The sequence below is a fragment of the Guyanagaster necrorhizus genome, assembly GCF_019112545.1.
Source record: "Guyanagaster necrorhizus MCA 3950 unplaced genomic scaffold BT62scaffold_10, whole genome shotgun sequence".
NCBI classification, from domain to species: Eukaryota; Fungi; Basidiomycota; class Agaricomycetes; order Agaricales; family Physalacriaceae; genus Guyanagaster; species Guyanagaster necrorhizus.
The window spans coordinates 1,181,662-1,198,827 of NW_025064889.1; the positions used below are offsets into that span (position 1 = coordinate 1,181,662).

A 17,166-nucleotide genomic window follows, 5' to 3' on the forward strand; every position below is an offset into this window, starting at 1 on the left:
GACACTGTTACAGTCAGATATTCTGGTATGTTCTAGGATTTTTTGGATGTACTGTGGTTGAGAGAGTGTGAGTGTTTGGTTTAGATGGTCTCTGTGTATTTTGACACTGAGAAGGAATGAAGTTGGACCTAGATCACAAAGTTTGAAGTGCTTCTTGAGATCATCGACAACATGTTGTGCAGACTCTATAGACTTTGTGGCAATTGTTACATTGTCAACAAACACCAGAACAATAATCCAAGCATTATCTCTCTTGTACACCCATATGCTGTGTTCACAGCATACTCTGTCAAAGCCCATCTTGGTCATAGTGCTGTGGAGCTTTTTGTATCATTCATGCTCAGCCTGCTTCAGTCCATAAATGGACTTGAAGAGATGAAGCACTCAGCTCTTGTCCTTTGTCTCGAATCCCTCTGGTTGTTGAAGGTATACCTCCTCTTTTAGATCACCATTCAGAAACACTGATGAGATGTCCACACTCCAGAGCTCTAGGTCCTCAAGTGCAGCAAGAGTGAGGACTGTTCAGATAGCTGCCCATTTTGGAGTAAGAGAGAAGATTTCAGTGTAATCAAAACCTGGCCACTGTGAGTATCCTTTTGCAACATAGCATGCCTTGTAGCATTCAATGGATCCATCAGGGTTACACTTCACTTTGAAGACCTATTTTTCACCTATAGCCTTTTGCCCTGGAGGAAGCTTCACAAGCTCAAAGGTGCCACTCTCCTGCAGTGCATTCAATTCCTGCTGAGCTGCCTCATACCATTTTTCACTTTTCTCTCCTGGCTGAGTCATCACCTCTGCAAGTGTCTTTGGTTCATCATTGGATGCAGATGCTTGATTTGCTATCTCTACTGCTGTTAAGCCCAAATTCCACATGACTATCAACACGTGATAAACAGTTCAGTACCTTGCACTTCGGGTATGGCCGACTGAGTTCACTGATGTGTTAATAGAGATGTGAGGTCAAGGCATTGCAAGTAGCAGGAGCTCGAGATAAGATAGTGAAGTAAAACTTTAATTCAAGACTGGGGTATTACAGCGAGAACTAAGCTACTTAAATACTATTCTGTTATCGTGTTATAAATAACTGTTCACAAAAGATATTGTCTGCTGTAGAGCTGTTTTCCCTACCATTGCCAGGCTCTCCACAAAAGCTGTTGTCTTGCTGCGGAGCTGTGGTTGTGCACTGCAATTTGAGGACAAAGAGAGCATTGTCTCTCCCTTCACAGCACACAGCAGTGCAATAGGAGAATGACCGACTGGGTTGCTGAGCTAAGCATTCCCATGGTCATAAGCACTGGCCTAAGTGCTTTGACTAAGCAAAGATAGGGGTCATTTCTGAGAAAAAGGAAAGGAAAATAGGAAGAAAATAGGAAAAATCGTAACATTACCCCCTCTTTAAGACCATTGTCCTGATAGTTAAGTTAGGGAAGTTCCCCCCCCTTGGCAGGAGATGGCCGATCTGCTGGATCCATCTGTCAGTTTGCAGATTCATAAAGACTTTGACCATTAGATTGGTTTTTAACTTGTCACAGGATCTCGAACTGCGAGAGCGTTGCGCTGTTTGCATGTTCTGTTAGTTGGTTTGTTTTGCCACTCATTATGTCATGACTTTCGGTATGTTGTAGGCTGCCTGTGGATCTGTCGCATACATGGGACACATTGCTTCTCATTGTATGTCCCATAGTAATTTTGTTGTTTTGCAGTTCATAGTCATGAATTGCCTCTTCTGCATCCATGTATTTCTCATTGACTCATTAGTTCGATTCTGGCCCATAGCCCTTCCAGCTGACTAGATAGTCAACAGTTGTTTTCATGCCTCCGCCTCATGCTTTCATCTTTCACGTTTTGTGATTTAGAACTTTGTCGATTTCATAGTGTTCTTTATCATCGATGAGTTCCGGAGGAGGTGGTGGTGGTCGTTCTTGGTTTGGAAAGGCTGGTGCCATGTATGGTGTCAACAATGTTTTATTAAAAACATTATGAATTTTCCAAGTTGCTGGAAGCTGCAACTTGTATGTGGATTTATCGATTTTCATGATCACCTTGAAGGGTCCTGTTTGTTTGTCTGCCAGTTTTTGCTTTGGCCATGGAAGATGCAGATTTGTGGTATCCAACCAAACTTTGTCATTGGTTGAATACTCATGAGCTGGGCATTTGTGTTTGTCGTACTGCTTTTTCATTGTTAAGGCAGCCTTGTCAAGGGCAGTCTTGGTCTCCTCATGGATCTTTGTCATCGTTGATGCAAAGGTAGTTGAGGCTGGCATTATTGTATGGACTCGACCGGTTTGCACAACTGGTGGGTTTCATCTGTAGTTTACAAAGAATGGTGTTTTACCCGTTGTGGAGTGAATTCTGTTGTTGTGCTGGAATGCTGCAAGTGCGAGCCATTCTGTCCAGTCATCTTGTCTGTAGCTGATGAAAAGTCATAAGTACTTTTCAATTTCTTGGTTGGCCCGTTCTGTTTGGCCATCTGTTTGTGGATAGTATGCTGTCGAAGCATTCCTCTTGATATTCAGGAGTCGGTACAAATTGTCCAAGAATTTGGAGACGAATTGTGGTCCTCTGTCTGAAATTACTACCTGAGGCATGCCATACTTTGCATAAACCTCATCTCATAGTATTTTTGCCCACCTCTCAGATGTTAATTCTGTTGAACAGGCGATCGGGATGATCACCTTCAAGAAGCGATCAACTATGACAATGATGGTATCATAGCCATCACTTTTGGGGAGTCCGGTTATCATGTCCACTGAAATGTGGGTCCATGGTGAAGAAGAGATCTCGTTCGGATGGAGCGGCGCTGGTCTGGGTTGTGTTGAAGTCTTGCCTCATTGGCAAACCTCGCATGCTTTGACATATCGGGTGATATCATAGTCCATCTTGAGCCACCAATATTCTCTCAAGACTAGTTCCTTGGTCTTAGCGATCCCGGGATGTCCGGCAGTTGCATGATTATAACATATGGTGATGATATCACCATGTAGTTTTTGATCCCTGGGGATGTAGATCCGTCCATCATAATGGATCAATCCCTCTTCTTTCTTCAGCCCTCGCTCGTGGTTGAGTGATAGAGCAATTCTTTGATTCCACTTATGAGGATCCTGAGTGACACTCTTGATGCATTCGTGCATCTCTTCTTCCGTGGGCATTATCATTGCTTGGAAGTGTTCTGGTTGTAGTAGTATGACTTCTTTGTTGTCATCTCCTTCTTGATTGTGATCCACTCTGCAGCTAAGGAAATCGGCCTTCTTGTTGGCTACTCCAGCCTTGTGATAGAGTGTATATTCGTATTGTGATAATTCTGTGACCCATCTGGCTTGTCTACGATTAAGCTTTTAGGGTTGTCAGAAGTATCGAAGGTTCTGGTGATCTGTCCAGATCTCGAAACTTTGATTGGCTCCAATGAGGTAATGCTGCCATTTGGCAAGGGTGAGCATTATAGCAAGGAGTTCTTTATCATAGATTTCGTAGTTGCGCTCAGTCACTGTGAGTGCCTTTGACATAAATGCGACTGGTCACCATTTATTGTCTTGTTCCTGTGAGAGCACTGCTCCGACTGTGCCTTCACTAGAGTTGGCTTCTACTTGGAACTTTCCGTCTTGGCTTGGTATGGCCAGGATGATGTCTTCGGCTAATCGGCGTTTTAGATCATTAAATGCTGCCCATTGGGAAATTCCCCAACTCCATAGGGAATTTCTGGTTAATTGTGTCATCGGTCAAACTATTTTGCTATAATCGTGGATAAATCGTCGATAGAAGTTGGTAAATCCAAGAAATGACTGTAGTTCCTTCTTTTTGGTTGGTTCCGGCCAGTCAGTTACTCCCACTATTTTGATGGGATCCATCCGAATGCTTCCTTCACTGATAATAACTCTGAGGTACTCTGTCTCTAGTACCTCAAACTCGCATTTCTCAGCTTTGAGGAAGAGTTGATGCTTCCTCATCAAGGATAGTACTTGTCATATGATCTGTCGGTGTTCCTCTTTGGTTTTGGACATAATGAGGATATCATCCAAATAGATTGTGACCTTTTCAGTAGCAATGAGATCCTTGAAGATGTCATTCATCATCCACTGGAATGTGGCTGGTGAATTGGTGAGCCTAAAGAACATAACTGTCAGTTTGAACAAACCACGGTTAGTCCGAAAAGCAGCTTTTCATTCATCACCTTCTTTGATATGTACGTTATTGTATCCCCACCGAACATCCAGTTTGGTGTAGTATTTTGTGCCCCAGAGTTTATCCATTAATTCCAAGATTAAAGGAAGTGGATAACGATTCTTGATCGTCATTTCGTTTAACTTCCGATAATCTTATACAGGTTGGAGCTTCCCATCTTTCTTTTTGATGAAAAAGAAGGGTGATGCCATTAGTGACTTTGATGGTTGGATTCTCCCACTAGACAAGTTCTCTTCTAAAAACTTGTCTAGTTCTTGTTGTTTGTTATTGCTAAGTGGATAACACTTGCAATCTAGGTTGGCATTGGCATTAGGGGTTAATTCGATGGCATGGTCTCAAGGTTTTGCATCAGGTAGTTCGTCGAAACTTTCTTTTTTGAATAAATCCCGAAAATCATGGGCCTACGTGGGTACCATCTCTTCGAATGTCTTCTCTTCTTTCTCTGCATTGGCTCTTGCTGCTAGGTCATTAGCATGGTGTGTTACTTGAATGTTAATGGCCCTCTGAGAGTCGATCGCAAGGATCATTTCACTATCTTCCATTTCTTTGTCCCATCTGTCCTCAGGGTCACTGTCCAGTAATTCGAACAGGATTCTCTGGCATCGACATTGGGCAAAGATGATGCATCTGGTCTTCCAATTGATTAATGGGTTATGTCTGATGAGCCAGTCATGTCTGAGGAATATTTCCTTAGTCCCCAAGTCAGTTACTGCCAAGTCGATTTGTTCCGAATAATCACCGATGGTGAGTCTGAGTTCAACATATTTGGTAATCGATCCAGCTTGGTTCTTAGTTCCATCTGCGTTATAAACGGGAATAGGGGCTGCCATTGCCCTAGTAAGCAATTTATGCTTATTGACGAAAGCTCTGTTGATACTGCTTCTCATGCAGCCACTGTTAATTAAGGCAGTGACTGCATAGGTTGATCAGGATATCAATATCTCGATCTGGGCTTTAGTTAATAAGTCACGTCCTGGAATTTTAGTTCACCGGATGAATTTTCATGGGCCATGTAATTCATCCAACCATTCCAGGGCTCAACACCATTTTGCAGCTCTCATCCCGGTGATCATTTCATTGATCACTTCCTCAGCTCGGGTCTTGTGCACCCAGTTTTTAAGTACAGCTTTCACTGTTGCCTCATCCTTAGCATCTTTGATGGCTTGCCAAGTCCATTCAGTGTCAAATGGCTTGAGCCAGGTTGTGGGGCTCACTGCCCCTGTTTGGCCCGAAGGCGATTGAGTCTGTTTTATATTTTTAGCTTGATGATCTTTTAATGATGATGTACCTTTATTAGAGCTCTCTGCTCTTCTTTGGCCCTTTGTCAGCACTTGAGTTATAGAAGTCAGTTTCTTAGGCGATTCTGGCTTTTGAGTAACAAGGTCGGATATATTCAAATGCATGCATAATTTAGGTCTGGATGGTGATACTATGGGGGATAGAATATCAGTCTGTCCAGCAGATTGTGACCTGTTACTTGTTTCATTGGCCGAGGCAGTCGAATCGCCTACTGCTCGGCCCTGCCTTTTACCTCCTCGGGTTTGTCATCCTCCCTGAGGCTTTCATCTTCCTTTATCAATTCGGCAATCTGTGCCTGAATCTCTTCCCTCATGCGTTTGTTTTTCTTCTGAGGGCAGTTTTGTGCCATGTGACTCTTCTGACCACAATTGAAACACTTCCTCCCTTTCTTGAGGTGATCCACATCCATCAGCTGACCTATTTCGGTATATGTTGTGCCCATACCAGTTTGCTTTACTCCGTAAGAAGTTGAGGTCGAGCCTCCAGGCTTGGTGGATGTGGTTGCACCAGGGGTGGAGGGCTTCGGGCTCTGTCCCTGTCCCTGTCCCTGGCTTCTATATCTATAGGCCAGAGTGGTCACCTCGGCCTTTTGTCATTGCCATTCTTTGTACATAGTGATGATCCGGCTCTTTTATTCATCGTAGCTGACAGGAATATCCCTGCTGATGTTGGAGATAGTGATGAGGTAATGGGACGATAGTCCCATTTTCATATACTTGACCATGCGTCCAGTGTCGGCAATGTCTTCTCGAACCCTGGCAAGTGTGCTGAGTCATTCTAATTCATCAAAGTAATCTGTGGCTGGCTTTCTGGCTATCTTGAATTCCTTCATCTTCTATTTGTGGACCTCCTAGACTGTGGGATCAGTGAATTTGTCTCTGATCATTTGTTTGAAGACCAGCCATGCGGGGTATCAGTGATAGTCCCTAGTAGTGGACCAGAAAGTGGGGGCGATTAGAACCCACCACACCTTGGCCTTGTCTGCCATGTGAGTAATGGCAAACATTACTTTGTATATGTCGGTAAGGAAATATGGTGCGAACACCTGGAAATATTGGTCGCAGTTGACCAGAAAATGATTGATATCGTCAGATGCTCTCTGAAAGAGGCAGGGTTCCACACAAAGAATTGGTTTAACTTGAAGGATTTAGGCAGCGGCATCGAGGGCGGGCATCGGGTTTGGGAGTCTGCCATGGGGCAGCTGTGCCCATCTCTTTGGAGGCCCTGGGAATGAATGAAGGGATCTGTCGTCAGCAACTGGACTTCCTGGTTTAGGGGCTTCCTTTCGAACGATCCTCCCGTTCCTGATAGTCCAGCCCTAGGTGAGTGCCTCAGGGTCATCTTCTGTCGAGGGAGGTGATTCAAGTACCGGGTCTCCTATTGCACTGCCTTTGGCCTCGTCTGGAGGCGATTGTCTAGCAAAGGGTCATGGAAAGAGTGGCAGTCTCCATGAGCCAGGGTGTTGCTAGGCTGCCTGTGGTTGGCTCCTGGCAAGCCGAGATGCCGTGCTGTGTATGGCTGATGTGGTGAACGAGTATCGAGAAGATGCCGTTCAGATTGAAGGTGCCATGTCTGCTGTTTTAGGCGGCATTACACTTGGCATCCACATCCTTGGTGCTATTCTTCCACCATACTTCAGCTTGTATAGCAGTAACGGTCCCATCTGATAATGTGAATATCTTTGATTAAAGTTAAAAATGGCCTGCTCAGTGGCCGCATACTGTAGAATCTCCTCTTTTTCAATAAAATCCGCAAAAGTATACCTTTGTCCTAAGGACGATCTTAGCCAAAGATTGTCCTTCCATAACTCGGTTATCTGCTCCTGGTATAACCAAGTGAACTCCTCTTCTCTCGCCTTGCATGCTTCCCACCGTAAATCTTCATCTGTCATGGGTTTAAATTTCTCTATCCAGCTAGAGAGCAGGTCCCCGCCCTTCTGATGGGGATCTGCTTCCTCAGCCTCATTGTCCGTGTCGGTTCCCTCCTCATCCTTGGGGAGGGAACTGCCAGGCAGATCATAAATTTCTGGCCTGATCGGACTGGGGCTGCGTGCTGGGTCCAGCGTCGCTGGGTCCGGAGCGAGGAGTAGGCTGTCACTCGGACTGCTCTGGCGGCTCCTCAATGCTTGTTGTTGCTCTCAGCGCCATTGCTCTGTGATACTGGCAGAAGTTTCTGTAAAACTTCAGGTTAAGGAAAAGGGCTGCAAAGGCTCCATCGAGAAACTTCTTGAGGTCACTGATAGGGTTGATACCCTCGTCATCTCCCCCGATGGTGCCTCTCTTAGCTGGAATTCTATCTCCTCAGACTGGGATGTTCTCCATCTCTGCAATGGTATTGGTCCTGTAAGATAATGAGTGGTTGTCGTCGAGGTGAGGCTGAGTCTCTTCCTCGTGGTAATTGGTTCAGGGATCGGACTTACTGGCAGGAGTGGCAGGTTTCCTGAAAGGTGAGTCAGGTGTGGTGGTTCCAACAATGGTTGTGGTCCTACTACCTTCCAAAGAGAGCGTTCTCCCTTATAATCTCATTGTCGATACATGCCTGATTCTGCTGGTACTGGGAAAGGTCTCAGACATGTCATATTGGGTTCTCTCTCGAGGGACCTGGGACGATGGGGCTGGCTGATCACATTCTGCTTGATACCACTCATATGCTTTCTGTTCTGCTAGTATTACTGCCAGCTGGGCGGTGCTCCATCCTGTCGGCCTCGGCAGCAGCGGCTCGCCACCAGTGGCGCTTATTGCTGTCGTCATACCAGTAGTCATTGCTTCTGCTGTTAATGCTGCTGTGTCGTGTAGATGGAGTATGTCGGGACCCGTGGCCCCTGGAACCACTTGTTCCTCGAGCCATCCATGGGGTATCCAGGGAGTCTCTAGCACGACACCTAAGGCCAGTGCTAGAGGCAGGAGTTGCTGGCCTGGTTGCTGCGATACTGTGCTGGAGGGATGGGATGGGGGTGTCGGGTCTGGGTCATTGAAACCCTGTAGTCCAAGAGTTGTCAGAGTTTCGGACGACTGCTGTCAGGGGTCGCAGAGGGTATGTGTGCTGCTGATACTGCTCCTCTTCTTCTTCCCTAGCATGCCTTTGAGCTGAGCTCTCAGGGACACTTTCTGGGTCGGTTCCTTTGGCAGGTTGGAAAGACTGTCAGGTAGAGGCAGGGATGTTGTGGAGGGGGAAGTCTGGCGTGACATTGCAGAGGATGGTTCGAATATGTTGGAATTCGTGATAGTGTCTGATTGTTCAAGCTATGATCAATTGGCATCCATGGTACAGCTGTATGATCACCAGAAGACCGATCAAGATTCCTATAATAGAGGCTAAGAGTTCAAAGAACTCATGGGTAAAGTTTGGATTGGAGGGATCAAGGGCAGGGGGTATTCAGTTTCTCAGCACAATTGGGCTTGAGAAAGAGAATAAGAAAGTCTCAAACTAATTGTTAAGCCCAAATTTCACGTGACTATCAACACATGATAAACAGTTCGGTACCTCGCACTTCGGGTATGGCCGACTGAGTTCACTGATGTGTTAATAGAGATGTGAGGTCAAGGCGTTGCAAGTAGCAGGAGCTCGAGATAAGATAGTGAAGTAAAACTTTAGTTCAAGACTGAGGTATTACAGCGAGAACTAAGCTACTTAAATACTATTCTGTTATCGTGTTATAAATAACTGTTCACAAAAGATATTGTCTGCTGTAGAGCTGTTTTCCCTACCATTGCCAGACTCTCCACAAAAGCTGTTGTCTTGCTGCAGAGCTGTGGTTGCGCACTGCAATTTGAGGACAAAGAGAGCATTGTCTCTCTCTTCACAGCATACAGCAGTGCAATAGGAGAATGACCAACTGGGTTGCTGAGCTAAGCATTCCCATGGTCATAAGCGCTGGCCTAAGTGCTTTGACTAAGCAAAGATAGGGGTCATTTCCGAGAAAAAGAAAAGAAAAATAGGAAGAAAATAGGAAAAATCATAACAACTGCTGTCTGAAATGCAAGCTCAAGAGCTTCTGTATATATGATATAGTCATCATCATGCAATACAAAAGTCATTCTTGTGACAACATCTGTCTCAGTAAGCTCTAGCTCAGCAGTGGTTTCATCAATGGGTTCATCTGAGTCTGGTGAGTTTATCACATTGGTGCCAGAATGTTTACAGTGAAAACTATGTCCAGTGTTTGGAGATAGAATTATAAAATCTTTAGAGTTGTATTGTGGCTCGAAGCATGTCTGAGAATGTGAAAATGATGAAGAGAGTGTAGGAGATGTTGGAAGACTTGATAGTGGAGTAAAAGATGATCTTGGAGGTGTTTGCATATTTGATAGAGTGAATAGAGCTGGCGAGGATGGTGAGAATGATGATGATGGGAGTTGCTCAGATAGCAGAGATGGCTTATCAGTAGATATATTCTCTCCCCCTTGATGAGGTATTATCGCATCAGGTATAGCAGTATCTGTGCTGTTATATCTGTTTGTGAGAGATATATTGTCACCAAGAGGATTTATAATATTTTTGTGATTTTCAGAAAATACATGCTCATTGAATATAGCATGGCTGGAGGTGATGAACTGCTATATAGAAGGGTTTCAGAATAGCCAGCCTTTTACTCCCTCTGGATATCCAACAAAGATATATTTTTGGATGTGTGACTCTAATGCTCAACATCTCTTTTTTCATACTAGCACATATGCAAGGCATCCAAACACATGAAAGTGGGATATATCTGGTTTTCAGTGATTTGAGTCCCATTCTGTAAAGGGTGTGGTGTTTGGAAGAGGATCTGTGGAGATGTGATTTCAGATATGAATGAATACTTGGAGAGTGAGGCTCCAAAATGATGATGAGAGATATGACACATTTAGCATAGCAGTGATAGCCTCTGCAATTGTGTGGTTGGCTTGTTCTGCTGTGCCATGCTGGTATGGTTCATCAGGTTCAGTATGTTGCCTTTTGATCTCATGCTCAGCACAGAAGTTGACAAACTCCTTTCCCAAATATTCACCATCTTTATCTTCCTGAAACTCAATGATTTTGAGTCCTGAGTGGGTATTCTCTGCATATGCTTTGAACTGCTTGAAGGCATTAAAGGCATCACTTTTATACTCCAGAGGTGCAACAGCCCAAGTGTCAGATGCACTGCAGATGAATGTTATCCAGTAGTGATAGCCCTCTGGAGTTGCAACAGGCATTGGACCTTTGATATCACTGTATACTGACTCAAAAAGGTGTTTCTTCCACTCTGAGGGGCCATGAGGAACATTGTGGTGATGCTGTTTGCCAGCAAGACATGGTATGCAGATAGGATCAGTTGGGGAGCCTGACTCTTGCTTCATTCCAGTTACTAGCTGCTTTGTATGCATATGCTATATAGTGTCCATGTTTTGATGACAGCAACATCTATGCTAAAGTGTGTTGTCCATCTAGCAGATACTTGTAGAGCTTGAGTTTGCAATGATAGTGGTTGATTTTGAGAATGAATGTGTGGTAGCATTGACATAGCCAATATTGCTCTTGTTTACAGTTGCTGTGAATCAGATCTTTTCACCCTGGCTGAAAGTGACATCTGATCCAGCAATGAAGATCTTAAATCCCTTTTTCCATGTAAGATGATAGAGTGATAAGAGATTACTTTTCAATGCTGGTACATGTAATGTGTCAAGAAGTTCCACTGCTGAGCCTTTCTCCCCCTGAATCTCTGGCTCTAATACTACTAACCCAATCTCTGCTGAATAAATGACTGAGTTGTCTACAAGATGAATGGGAATGACATGTGGAGCATAGAGTCGGAACCATTGTCAGTGAGGGGTCATATGACAAGAAGCACCTGTATTGGTATTCCAATGAGACACAGTAAGTGATGATAAATCAGTACTTGCTTGGCTAGCAGTCTCTTCCTTTGTCTTGGCAGAGTTAGTGGCTTCCAAATCCTTCTTTCCAGCCCCCTTGTGATGATTCTTCTCAGCAGTATGATCAGCAGCATGTTCATGGTCCCATTTAAGTGAGAGCTTCTTGGTTATACATTCTTCTTCTGCATGATTCTTGCGAAGGCACCATCCACATTTTGCAGCAGCATTGGTAGCCCGATTCATGGGTGAATGGAAAGGTGTGGCTTTGAGAGCAACAGAGACTGCTAGATCACCAGCATGCAGCTTCTGATTGTTTTCTTCATTGTGAAATGCAGTGCAGAGTCCTTCGAGAGTGAGTTTATCAGAGAGAAGGAATAGTGATGTGATGAAGTTTCTAAATTTGGGCTGAAGGAGTGTGCAAATCAGGGCCATAACAAGAAGCTCTTTTTCTAACTACTGGAGGCCAAAATGAGCAGGATGCAGAGCATGGATATGACTCATGATTTGAGTGCCCTGACTGGCAAGGTCTGGAAGTGATTCTTCTGTCTCCTTCTTGAGATTGAAGAAGCTGTCGTAGGCTACAAATCAAGTCGCCAGTTTTCTTTGCTGATGGTGTGCCTTTAATATGTCCCACATCCTCTCTGGATCGTCAAGACAGCTCTTGACATGAGCCTTCTGGGATTCATCAAGGCAGAGGTAGATTGTGCCAGCAGCCGATACCTGAGTCTCCTTCCAGTCCTTCCAGTCCTTCCTCTCCTGATATGTTGGCTTCTCAGGGTCTGCAAACTCCGGTTCAGGGTCACAGCCAATGGTGATAAGGTACTCGCAGCGAGTTTTGAGTAGGGCCGACATGTTTTCTTCCCACTCACCATAGTTGGAGGCATTTAGATTGTCGAAGCCTTTTTTGATTGTGTCGAAGGATGGCATGATGTATGTGGTGATATCGTTTCAGTAGTGAAATGACTGATGGAGAGATAGCAGGGCACAAGCAAGATGCAAAGAAAAAAACTCAAAATAGGCCTTAAAGCATGGGGCCCATAACCTGTTGCAGGCAGGTTACTTTTATGCAGTGGATAATAGGCCAGACTGAGTATGACGGTCAATTGCTTAAAGGCAATTGACCGTCGACTCAGGACAAAACTGTCTATGCTTATATAAGGTTGACATCAGGTACTTGTGTCATCCCGCAACAGAATTCCCCCCTGGAATTGCCCTCAGCCAAACATGACAGCGGCGGACACGTGAGGATCTTGGTTGAGCATGCTCTCTGTACATACATAAACGCCGTCAGCGTTTGCATACATCTCGTGAATGCAATGACAGAAACACTTACCCAATGGTATGGGGTTCCTCTAGAATACGGCCGAGTTTCAGTATCTGTAATAAGTATGCTGCCAGTGACAAACTTACCTTCTCTCCTGTGTTATGAACAATTTGGTCGTCGGTGCGCCCAAGGATTTTCCATAATCCTGGCTTAGTCGGGTGCCGCATCAAGAGATCTGACGTAGCATAGGCATCAACACCATTGATATCTGTGTTGATGATACTGGGTACGCAGAAGGCATTTTTCTGTAATGCGAAGATGAAATGATATTGACAACTAGGCCAAAGAGGATGTAGCATACCACCATTACAAACTCGTACAGGTTCTTCCCATTTGGCATCATTTCTGGTGCTATGAACCCGGGAAATTCGAAGTAGTCCCAATCGTAACTAGATTTGGCTTGAACGTAGGTATTAATACACGAGCATCAACCACTACAAGCTCACCCACCAGGTAAAATAGAACTGATTATACTACATTCGGTACTTTATTTAATCGGGTCAGACATGGATTCAGCTTCTCGAAACCTGCACTTACGATCCGTAGACAATGAAAATATCACTGCCTTTAGATTTTAGGTCATCTCCAATGACCTTATTCAATGGGCCACCGCTATAGAGCTAGGACAAGTTATTCCATGATCTCGTTGAATGTGTGATGAACGCACCACTCCACAAACGCGTGGCCAGCCATTCAATATACTCCAGACAGTGGGACCATGCCTGAGGAAAGGCTATTTATACCAGATAATGAGTATTTGGTCCCATGACAGACCTCGACAAACGATAGAACACAAAATATCAAATCGCTGCTGACCGCTTTGGCCGAAGCAAACAGTTTATCTGGTGTTGGAAGTGTGGCAGGGAATTTGGGTTCGAATGCTCCTACAACTAACCCCGACGATGCCTGCATATGATGATGAGAAGTGTCTAATGGCAAATTAAAGCAATTACCGTCCAACAAAGCCGTGTAATGACAAGTCCATGGTACATGGGCATCACATGTACGGCGAAAAGGACGTCGCACAAGTCTCTTTCCCCGAACCAAGGTATAAGACTTATTTGAACCAGACGGTGACCGCTCCAAGGCACTGGTTTCGGGTATGCTGTCGATCCTGCAGCCGTAGTATGAGTAGGATTTATTGACAAGAGGGGGAAAAAGTAGTCACCAGATGAGTGCAGGTACATGACGATGGCGTGGGGATCTTCACTCCTAAGAGGAAGGCCCCCAGCACTCGTGTTCTTCTGCCATTCGGGCAAAAAGAGGTCATCAAAAGCCTGAGCCGTAGATGTCTGTGGCAGCTCAGCCGATAGATATCGAGATCTCAAGAGCTCAATTGCGTCGTGGGCAAGAGTTTGCATAGCAGCGTCTCTACCGACAAGGACGTGCTGTACGCCCACCTTGTGCGAAAGGTGTGCGACGGCAAACGCCGAGTTCCGCGGGGAGATGGGAAGAACACGTAGTTGGCACGTAAAATGCTCATCATTGTAAAATAGGTGATAGTATCTGACGGGATGTGTAAGTATGCTGATTATTTTCCAAGCCTTGAAATCTCGCACCTGACATCGTCAACAAGGCGATGATGGGGGTCTTGTCAGAATTGAACGGTACAAGACTTTTCATCAACCGAGCACCAGTGTATATGGCAGCGACTGCCTCGGGCTAATATATGGTCCTTACGCCGCCGTCTTCGCGTGGATACACAAAAATGTGGTGATTAGGAGAGTGCTGGAGATGCCAATCGTACATCTGTTGGAGCGTAAACGATCCATCTATGGGAGGCTGTCGGAATGTGGCACTTTCTACCCCTTGCTCGTGAGGAGGGGGAGGGATCGTTTTGTGGGTAGAAAAGGACATTTCGCATATGGTCGTACTGTGCATCTATCTTGGTGTTTATGTACCGTGAACGCTCATCATGGTGAGCGCTAAGCGCTTAGAAGGTGACTCCGGTCACAGCTAAGGCAAACCGCAGAGTTTGTGTCAGAAAAAGTCGTTCTTCCGAAGATGAGAATGAGCCATGGAACGAGTTGCCAACTTACCTTTGGACGCTGCTTTGTTCGCCATATCAAGATATGGATCTTTCTCTGGTATCTGTTAATCTTGCAACTGTGGCCATAGAAAGTCTTTTATACAGAGTATTTCTTGTCCTCGATGTAAGGTCGATAGCGGAAACTTCTGTCTCCTCAAGAGCCGCTCGCATATCCCGTTTTGCAGTTATACGATAGCCCACATTTATTGGCGCAGTCTTACTGCTGTTATCAGTCACGGAGGTCATGAAAACGGGGTTTCTAATAGGATCGATGGTAACTGGTGACGCTATGATTGTGAGGGTTCTCTCAGATCTCTATGGGCCTTGAATACAATCAAAGATTAGGTAAATAAACACGCGAAGACTTCACTCTGATGCAGTCGAGCATGATAGTTGATGGCTTTCCGATGCATAAAGGATCTTTTCCCAGAGCATACCGTAGCGGTGCACTTAAAGCTCCTCCTCCAGGCAATACACCATAAGCGTTTGGATAGGTGGTGTCCTCGTTCGTCACAAGAAATTGACACCCCAGATTTCGAGTGAGATATTGAAATGCCTTCGACAGTTTGGTGTAGGTGATGTTACTATCATAACCGCACAGTACCGCGGCGACGTCTTCGTCTAGAACGAAATCGGCAAGAAAGAACGGTGCTAAAGTGCAATCAGAGGAATCCTGTCGAAAATTTAGACATTGAAAGAGGCATGAAATAGATCCTACCGTTCCACCGAGATATTGAATGCCTTCGTCCTTGAGTTCTTCCTCCAATCCCGACATTCTTATCACGTACACTTTCTTCTCTTTCGAAAACTTGATGACAGATGACAGGTACACTGTGGACGCGTAGGCGGATCCGTAGATTTCGTCCTGTATGTCCGTTTAATAAATGTTGAAAACGCAATCGATTCATGACAAATCGCTACTCACCATATAAGCCTCTATCCCGAGCTTGTCAAACTTTGCCTTGTAGTGTCTTCTCGACTTCATGGCATTGTTGGTGACAAACACGATGGTCTTCTCTATTGTACTGTCAGACTTGGAGGTACTGAGAAGACGCGACTGGGTTAAGTACTTTGATGTCGTAGGAGGCATAAAACATCGAAAGCGCCGTCGGTTAGTTGATCATCGTGCCATGACCCACCATCGCAATCGAACATCCAGGTATCATAGTTGTTGACAAGCGACACCGTATTGCTCTGCAAAGAGGTAAGGACCGGCATCTAAAAATTCACCGGGCGGATCCGCGATTTCGTGTCCAACTTGGGACTCTTTGAATTATCGTACTGTTATCACAGAAATGCCTAGAACTCTGGGACCCATTCAATCCCTGTTACAGGTATTTGGCTTTCCTTTATATAAAAGGCTTTTGTTATGAAAGATACAATGTTAGCATGAATTGCGCACAAATGGGTACATAGAAATTACTGCTGGAAATAGGATCAACATGATCTCCTTGGTCTATCGATATCCCTTACCTACAGTAAGATCAGAATCATGATATACACGAAGCACACAACGCACATCAAGACCTGATCCGTTTCCTCTTCTTTGTGACCGCCACATCGTCGTCTGTTCGCGGCCTCTTCGCCTTCTCTTTCGACGGACCCTCGCCGTTCCCTTGAAGTCTGACCGTGTTCCATATCGCTCTCTCGACAGCCCCTCTGCCAACTGTAACCTCCAGCGCGGCACCCTGCTCCTCGTTGCTGTTGATACTGCCAGCGATGCTACCAAGGGCGTCGAATAGCTCCTTGTAGGTCTTCATCGTGTATTTGATCCCTTTCCGTCCTCCCGCAGGCGAAAGAACGTCGACGGTCGCCTCATCGGAGAAGAAAGGTATATGCTCAGGGTATACGAGACTGAGGATCAAGGACGCGGTTGCCGGGCCCACACCTTTGAGCTCGCACAGGATATCCATGCCTTCCTTGACGCGGTCCCAGTGACCCGACTGCAGTTCTGGTAGAACAAAGGCGCGCCTACTGCAATCCTTGACCTGGGAATCCATGTTCTTCCTGATCATCGCACGCAACGTGGGTCGATTCTGGCCAAAAGCGAGCTTGTAGTCCATAATCGTTTGTAGTTCCGGTAGGGTGATACTAGGTGGTGAACGGGACAAAACTTGAGCCGCAAATGTCGTCACGGTAGATAGAAGTACCTGTTGAGGGGGAGAAAAGTGGGCCTGGCGCGGCAGGGCACGCAGCTGAGCCGGGGTAAACGAACGAAATGGATGCGACATGGTGGTGGCGCAGGTCCAAAACTCGGGCCGCATTCCGGCTACTGTCGGATACCCAAGGGACAGTGAGGGTTTGGAGAGATTGCCTTTCCTTGACTTCGTTCATAAAACTGGGTTTCTCCGTTTTATGATTATTTCAACTCAGCGCAGGAGCTTCTTCGGAATCAATTTTGTGGAATCGGTACCCCCTCCTCTCAATATTCTGCTGCTAACTTGCTAGACCTCCTGGACCATGGGATTTATCGTAGGATCAGAGCTGCTAAATGTCTGTGT

The 17,166-nt window shown here is 45.4% G+C and overlaps 3 protein-coding genes across 3 annotated transcripts; all 3 read right to left on the reverse strand.

Annotated features, from left to right (window-relative positions):
- Positions 1-12,513: 12,513 nt before the first annotated feature.
- BT62DRAFT_993624 (acetyl-CoA synthetase-like protein) lies at positions 12,514-14,297 on the reverse strand. Its single transcript, XM_043190422.1, has 11 exons — positions 14,196-14,297; positions 13,805-14,142; positions 13,590-13,750; positions 13,411-13,542; positions 13,304-13,369; positions 13,174-13,256; positions 13,087-13,121; positions 12,938-13,035; positions 12,723-12,881; positions 12,646-12,664; positions 12,514-12,579 (listed from the first exon to the last, which is right to left on the reverse strand). Exons 2-11 carry the CDS (start codon positions 13,995-13,997, stop codon positions 12,527-12,529), a joined length of 999 nt encoding a protein of 332 aa, XP_043040883.1. The 5' UTR covers positions 13,998-14,142; positions 14,196-14,297; the 3' UTR covers positions 12,514-12,526.
- A 623-nt stretch (positions 14,298-14,920) lies between these two features.
- Positions 14,921-15,971, reverse strand: BT62DRAFT_967359 (HAD-like protein). Its single transcript, XM_043188858.1, has 4 exons — positions 15,736-15,971; positions 15,591-15,682; positions 15,384-15,530; positions 14,921-15,338 (listed from the first exon to the last, which is right to left on the reverse strand). Exons 1-4 carry the CDS (start codon positions 15,881-15,883, stop codon positions 15,000-15,002), a joined length of 726 nt encoding a protein of 241 aa, XP_043040884.1. The 5' UTR covers positions 15,884-15,971; the 3' UTR covers positions 14,921-14,999.
- Positions 15,947-16,910, reverse strand: BT62DRAFT_931224 (uncharacterized protein). The gene is made up of 2 exons (XM_043186087.1): positions 16,185-16,910; positions 15,947-16,138 (listed from the first exon to the last, which is right to left on the reverse strand). The coding sequence occupies exon 1, from the start codon at positions 16,894-16,896 to the stop codon at positions 16,186-16,188; it is 711 nt and encodes a 236-aa protein (XP_043040885.1). The 5' UTR covers positions 16,897-16,910; the 3' UTR covers positions 15,947-16,138; position 16,185.
- Positions 16,911-17,166: the final 256 nt, after the last annotated feature.

What these genes read in the sequence shown, in the direction of transcription:
- BT62DRAFT_993624 (XM_043190422.1), bottom strand. Translation starts at nt 13,997, where the DNA reads ATGCAAACTCTTGCCCACGACGCAATTGAGCTCTTGAGATCTCGATAT. An exon ending in TTACACGGCTTTGTTGGACG is followed by an intron (nt 13,543 to 13,589) that starts GTAATTGCTTTA and finishes CATCATATGCAG; the next exon opens with GCATCGTCGGGGTTAGTTGT. An exon ending in GGCCACGCGTTTGTGGAGTG is followed by an intron (nt 13,257 to 13,303) that starts GTGCGTTCATCA and finishes AACTTGTCCTAG; the next exon opens with CTCTATAGCGGTGGCCCATT.
- BT62DRAFT_967359 (XM_043188858.1), bottom strand. Translation starts at nt 15,883, where the DNA reads ATGCCGGTCCTTACCTCTTTGCAGAGCAATACGGTGTCGCTTGTCAAC. An exon ending in TCGGGATAGAGGCTTATATG is followed by an intron (nt 15,531 to 15,590) that starts GTGAGTAGCGAT and finishes ACGGACATACAG; the next exon opens with GACGAAATCTACGGATCCGC. An exon ending in TTCAATATCTCGGTGGAACG is followed by an intron (nt 15,339 to 15,383) that starts GTAGGATCTATT and finishes AATTTTCGACAG; the next exon opens with GATTCCTCTGATTGCACTTT.
- BT62DRAFT_931224 (XM_043186087.1), bottom strand. Translation starts at nt 16,896, where the DNA reads ATGTCGCATCCATTTCGTTCGTTTACCCCGGCTCAGCTGCGTGCCCTG.